The 6809-nt window shown below is 40.2% G+C and overlaps 1 protein-coding gene across 2 annotated transcripts in view; it reads left to right on the plus strand.

The window, feature by feature from the left end:
• SNX9 (sorting nexin 9) overlaps positions 1-5704 on the plus strand; it is a 71787-nt gene extending 66083 nt beyond the window's left edge. For both annotated transcript variants that reach the window (XM_064169289.1, XM_064169290.1), the window contains exons 16-18: positions 696-810; positions 2102-2193; positions 3640-5704. In XM_064169289.1, coding sequence (XP_064025359.1) covers positions 696-810; positions 2102-2193; positions 3640-3687 — 255 coding nt within the window. In that variant the 3' untranslated portion in view covers positions 3688-5704. The remainder of the gene's footprint in view (positions 1-695; positions 811-2101; positions 2194-3639) is intronic.
• Positions 5705-6809: the final 1105 nt, after the last annotated feature.

The raw sequence follows: 6809 nt of genomic DNA on the forward strand, positions 1-6809 counted from the left end.
GCAAAGATAAAAGCATGTCAGATTTGTGTATTCTTTCTTCAGGACACTCATGATCCCTCATCCCACACAATCCTTGGGGAAGAACAGCATAAAAGGAGAAGTGTTTTTAAAACTCAAAACATAAGCCTACTGCCAAGAGATGTGTAACTAGATTCTCTTGAATGTTGTTTGGCACAAATGCTTTGTGAAAGGGGAGGCATTCCTTTTCATGTTTGTGATAGGAGGATTCTCCTGCATCAGAAGTTACCCACTGCAATGTGCTGTAGCCTCTTGGGAAACAGTTTATGTAGTCTTATGGTGTATAATGTGCAAATAAGATTCTACCATCTGATAGTTTTGAGGCTTTTGATGTCTGTTGTGTTGGTTGGCTGTATTTTGAAACATTGTCCTTTTGTTCTTTCTGTATGTATCCTTGTGTAGTACTGCTTTTACCAAACCCTGATCCCTAGTCACTGTGATCTTGCCTGTCTTTGAAGTCACTTTTTGCTAGCTGTTAGCAATCTTGAAAGAAACAGAGTGAAATAGCAAACTTCTCAGTGAAAATGAAGGTAGAGTCAGTCACTCTGTGTGTGTGTTTGTGTATAGCATGCAAACTCAGAATGTGGCCAGTGGTGTTTTAGATGGTTACATAGAAAGACCTTTGAGTTGGCTACTCTTAAGCTACTATTTCAATCTTTTGCATTTGCTTTCTGCAGGGTGCAATAGAAAGAGTGAAGGAAAGTGATAAATTAGTTGCAACCAGTAAAATAACACCACAGGACAAACAGAACATGGTGAAACGCGTGAGCACCATGGCTTATGCACTACAAGGTAAAGCAAAATTTGGGCTAAGTGGCAATGTTGTAGACATTTGAATTACTTATCCTATAAAACAAACTTTGAAACAGTCTTTGTTCTACCAGGATTAATAACTATGCAAACCCCCAACCAGCAACCACCATCCCAGATTTTCTTTCATTTTGAAGTGATAATGTGTCAAAAAGCCTGGGCCTTAGTCCAGGAGCAGTTCATCATGTGCAGAAGTGTTGTGACTCATGGTTTAGTCAGACATGATCCAGTTGAGATTTATGTTTTTGTGGGCAAGATTTTATTTTCTGGATGTTCTTTGAATGAACTTTTTCCTCTTTAGGTCAAAGAGGTAGCTGACCACACTTGAAAACATAGGGAAGTGAGGAGTCAGGGTTCAGTCCTGCCAGGATATCAAGTCCTTCACTGCATCCTGTGACTAACTTCAGTGGAGCCACTTATTGCTGAGGGAGTTGCATCTTTTTTAGCTGATGTAAAGCCAAGAGTAGTCAGAATTTCACAGGAAGAAGTCAGAGGAGCAAACAAAATTGATTAAAAAACAAACAAGAAATCTTCCCACACTCACCTTCCAGGTCACTTGTGCAAGAGGACTGTGCTCTATAAGTGGTCACAATGGAAGAGATCTCTAGAATGACTTTTGCAGTCTAGAATATCTCTTCTCCCTCTGTTGGCATCTCAGATTTTTCTTCCAGCTCTAAGCTGTGATCTGACAAGAGGTGCACAAGGTTGGGATGACTTTTGCAGTCTAGAAGTCTCTTCTCCCTCTGTTGGCATCTCAGATTTTTCTTCCAGCTCTAAGCTGTGATCTGACAAGAGGTGCACAAGGTTGTGAAAGGTGTAATGGATTCAGCAATGCTGTTTCTCAGGTTTCTACTGAAGCAGACTCAGGAATAGGTTGAACACCACTGGCTGTGGTTTTCTTTGAGCTACATATTTACAGCTGTGGCTTACAACTCGATATCTATACCCTTAAATTGAATGTCCTAGCCAAACTCTGTTGGAAATGCTTAAGGAAAGAGCAGTTAGCTCAGTAGAATAAAATGCTGCTTGTATTTTTCATCAAGTCTTTGCACACATGGGTCTTGTAACTGCTTTTCCTTAGGAACTGTATTCCACATTTTAGCAGTTTTATGAACAGTTCCATCATATCTTGAGTGCTGCAGGCAAAACAGATTGTGAAGCATGAGAACAGTAACTGCACTGGCAGGGCTGGACACTGGGCTTGTTATACACTAGCCTGGTACTAAGTGAAACTGTGATGCTTAAATAATTTGCTTTCTGGGTTTAATTGCAGCTGAGATGAATCACTTCCACAGTAACCGGATTTATGACTACAACAGTGTCATTCGTCTGTATCTGGAGCAGCAGGCACAGTTCTATGAAACGGTAAGGGGTAGTATTTCACTGCCAGTTTCCTGGCACACACTGTGCTCTTGCTTCTGTAAGAAAGACTTGCAGCACTTAATCATCTTTTTGTATGAATCTCTCCCAGAAGACCTGTCTATGTTAAAAGAAATAGTTAAAATAGTATTTCTATAGATTCTGTCTTACATGTATGACTAAATCATAGTGGGTATCTTAGGCCTAAAAACCAGTGTTGAGAAACAACGAGGTCCTGATTTTTGTGTTGAATTTTTTTCCCCAGTGTAACTAAGGTCACAAAGAATTTTAGTTCTCTGATATGGTTCTGTGACATGTTCTAGTGGGAGGTGTGCTGGCATATGGCAGGGTGTTGGAACTGGATGATCTTTGAGGTTACTTCCAACTTAAACCATTCTGTGATTCTATGATATGCAGCAGGACAGACCTGCTGCTCTGAGGACAACAATAAACCATTTGAATGAAACTACCCTCTTGTGGTGTGGAAGGATGAAGGGAAGTTTTTGTGACTGACTGGATAGGGCTGGGGGCTAGGTTGGACTGGATGATCTTGGAGGTCTCTTCCAACCTCGTTGATTCTATGATTCTAAGTGTGGGGCTGGGGGTACTGGCATGATTTTAAGTGTCTTATTAAATATTGACTCTGAGTGCTTAACTTACCACTTTAATTCTCATTTAACATTGTTCTTATGCCTCTATTCCTTGTGGGTTTGTAAATGAAACATTACAAAAAACTGTGATATGTTGGTAAGACATCAGTTCAAGTGTGCTGGAGCTTGGCTTCTGTCATTTAAAGGAGTGATAGAAGCAACTGGCTGCCCTTTTCAGCAGTAAAAGGGCCAGTGGAGCTTCAGAGGTATCATTAACTAATAAAAACTTCAGGTTGCCCATCAGGACACCTTGCTCAGTTTTTTTGGATACATCCAATGTTTTAAGCATGCCATTCCTCTTTTTTTTCAGTCTCTCATCTGCTCTATCCCACTTGTGGTTGCAGCCTCACCAGCCTCTTTGTATCAATGTTCTCTCCTCCAGTACAGGGAGACCAGATGCAATTTAAGGCTGTGAGGAGAGGACAGGAGCTCTGTTCTTGTGTGTGGCCTTGCAATCATGAGAGAATTGATTTAATGAAAACTTTGGCTTTGTTCCTGCAGTCTTCCAGCATAATGCAGTGCTAGATAACCTGATAGGCAGCATGGCAGCCCTGCCTGCAGTACTTTCTCCAACACAACCTGAATGATGAAAGCATCAAAGGAACAAGGCAGAAAGTGTGTGAGAAGAAAAGTCTTTATATCAGAATGCTTTGAGTCCTAGGTACACAAAAACTGTAGTAAAAATGTCATCTTTTTTTTCAGAAAGTAAGGGAGAAAGTAATTTAATTTCTTTACACTCTGCAGAAACACAACTGCAGGCTAAGTGACTGCACATTAAATATGTTCTGTTTCTTTGTTTCAGATTGCACAGAAGCTGAGGCAGGCACTCAGCCGCTTTCCTGTGATGTAGAGAATCAGGAGTAGTCAACAATAAAAAAACAACTCCCAAGTGCTTTTCTGATCTGGGGGCAATGCCAATAAAAACTTGTTAGCCTTTTCCAGCCAAAAAGACACCAAGCCACCCACCAAAAAATCCCCAAACATCAAACAGCAGTTGTAGAAAACAAATGACTTTATCAGCCTCAATTGTAAGTTTCTCTTCTCTTTGAATCCTTTCCCATTTGTATCACTATTTAAATGTTTAAAAGCTAGATAATGCTGTAAGTTACAGGGATCTAAATTATCAAAGTGATATGTTGCCATGGGCTTAATGCAGACTTCTGGCCATCAGGTTTTCTTCCAAAAAAATCTTAATCAACATCAGTTACAAATTTCTGTCTTCTTTTCTAAATGGGAAAGCAGATGAACTTGTGAAAATGAACAGCCGTTATAGGCAGTTCAACTCTCTAGCAATTCAGTGGCCAGGAGGAGTTACATTGGTGTATGTTCCTAGTACATGTTCCTGATCATCTTCTGAATGAACACTTAATTCTAAGGTTTGCTTCCCATATGCAACCATGGCATACTGCTCCCACTGGTAAATATCATTCATTCTTCTCTTTCCTCTTTTCTTCTTCCTTCGAACTAAATCCTGTACTGTGGCACAACACCTCAGAGCTTATGTCAGGCTCTTTCTTTCTTGCTATGCACTGGTTGAGAAGACAAAGTACAAACAAGGAACGAGCCATTCAGGAAGGTGTGAAAAGGTTTTCCATACCAGCACTTTGACACCTCCCCCAGTGTTATGCCAGAAGTCACTGGTGTTCCTCAGTGCTGTACAGAGACAGCTTCGCTTTCACCTCTCGAGAGTTTGAAAGGTTTCAGCAGAAAGGACACTGCCACATCTAATCTGAACTAGAAGTCTTCCCAAAGTCCCAACTGAACTCAGGTCTTCATGTTATAGTACAGTATGTATTGGCTTGGTTTAACTTTTTGTTACCTTTAATGCAAACTAAAAGGCCACCAGAATTACTGAATAACATCATTATTTACCACACACACTCTCTGCTTGGATTAGCATTTCCTATCAAGTGGGCGAGTGCCCTCTTGCATACTACTGAAATATCATTTCAGGCCTGAGATTTTCAAAGCAAAAAAGCCACCACCAACCCTGTTCACAGTGGGCACCAAGTACAGTAGTTAATTGCATGCCATAAGCAACCAGAAAAGCCAAAATGCAGTTTCTGCTAAAATGTGCCTAGAAAATAGACACTTTGGCCAAAAAAATAAGTACATTTAAAAAGGCATTTTACCAAGAAGCCATTGTAAGTGACGGGTACAGCCTGCTGGTTGAATAGTTGCCTTATTCTGTTTTGCATTGGTGTTTCTTCTGTGTGCTAGAAGGAAAAGGGGGAGGTCTGCCTGAATAGCCTGAAACCAAACCAAACCAGAGTAAGCCTAAGGCGCGATGCTTTTCAGTCTCACGGGTTCTGTCCACGTTTTATAAACCCCTGTCTTTTCCTCCTCCCAGTTTTAGCTGTTTGCTTCCAAAATTCCATAGTGCAGTGTTGTTTGATACAGCCATTTAAATATGTACAAATTGTAAAGAGTGTGTATAAATGTTTTACACCAAATGTGAGATCTGCTTGCATGTAGAAGCAGCTTATATAATAAATTGTTTGGATGTGTACAGTAAATCCTGAAATCACTTTTTCAAGCCAGCATATTTTTCTTTTTTTTTTTTTAGCATTTGTATATTCACTTTTTGGTAATAAAATCTCTTTGTAACAGACTCTTAATTTGGGTGGGGAAAGGGAGGGGTGGGGCTTTTTACCAATTCTTAAATAGCTCCTTATGCACGGAAGTTGAAGGCTGCTTATCTTGCAGAGATGTTTTTGTAATCCTAAGTGTAAGCTGTGCATTCCCACTGCAGGGAAACTACAACAGCAGCAACTATGTCAGAGATGCAACATTTTGGCAAAGAAAAACTGTTTGAAAGATTTCTAGTAAAATGAAGGTAAATGATAATAAATATTTATGTATATCCATCAGACTACTTCATTTTTTTTTTCCCTTTGAAATCTTCACATTGCTTTTTTTAACAGGATGATGCTATATGAGGCAGATCTTCTGATAGGAGCTTACATGCACTGGCCAGCTGAGGAGTGAGAAAGCCTCCGTGTGTCCTCCATAAAGCAGGCATCACAACCGAGCGGTGTAATAGTGCTAGTGACTGGAAACCAGAAAAGGCTGCCCATATGCTGTAAGCTTTCATTATTCAGGTCAGTCCAGCTCCTGGTTGGTGGAACCCTCCTGACTGTAAATAAGTAGCAGAGCACAGTGCTACTGTGTATTCCCAGCTTTGTGCTGGCATGGTGCTGACCCAGAATAGAAATCAGATTGGTTTTTAAATTAGATGTCAGTAGTGGCATAGTTAGGTTGGCTGAGTTGACAGCAACAATCATCTCACTGGAGATACAGTTGTAAAACAACAAGTTAGAGGAAGACCTGAGCAGTGCCCTGCTGAATTTAATTTGTCATAGCTAAATAATTAACCTCTGGGGTATCAAAAAGACTTCATACTGTTGTTTGGCTTGTGCTGTTCTTCAAAAGCAAGCTGAACACTGGCATTACCCCAGTAACTTCTTTACAAAGATATCAAATGCCCTAGTTGTTTGGCTTAACTTTTGTATTTCAGTTGCATATTCCATTACTTCTAGAATAATTTTTCACAGCTATGCAAAGGGAAGTGCTACCTGCATTTCTTGTCTACAATTAATTCCCCACTGGATTGGACTGGACAGCAGTTTATTGTTGCTGTGATGTATGGTGTGTGCTTGGATAAGTAGTTACTGCAGTTGCAGTACTTCTAATGTTGTAATGAGGCCTAACTCTGCATGACTGCTGAAATTTTCACATTGCTGAGCAACTTCTCTTTGCAGTGATGAAGTAATGAAGATAATGTTTTCATAATATACATTTAATTCTGATGACCTGACACACATCAATTTTACTGCTACCAAAACTAGGCTTGTTTAGTGCAGCAGAGTAATTCAGACTTCCTGGTAAAGAAAGAGATGCATCTCTTGTGGTTTAGTTTGACATACCCCAGTCACTTTGCCAGTTAGAACAGTTCTGGGCCCCTCAATTCAA

The sequence above is a fragment of the Pogoniulus pusillus genome, chromosome 31, assembly GCF_015220805.1.
Source record: "Pogoniulus pusillus isolate bPogPus1 chromosome 31, bPogPus1.pri, whole genome shotgun sequence".
Taxonomy (NCBI): domain Eukaryota; kingdom Metazoa; phylum Chordata; class Aves; order Piciformes; family Lybiidae; genus Pogoniulus; species Pogoniulus pusillus.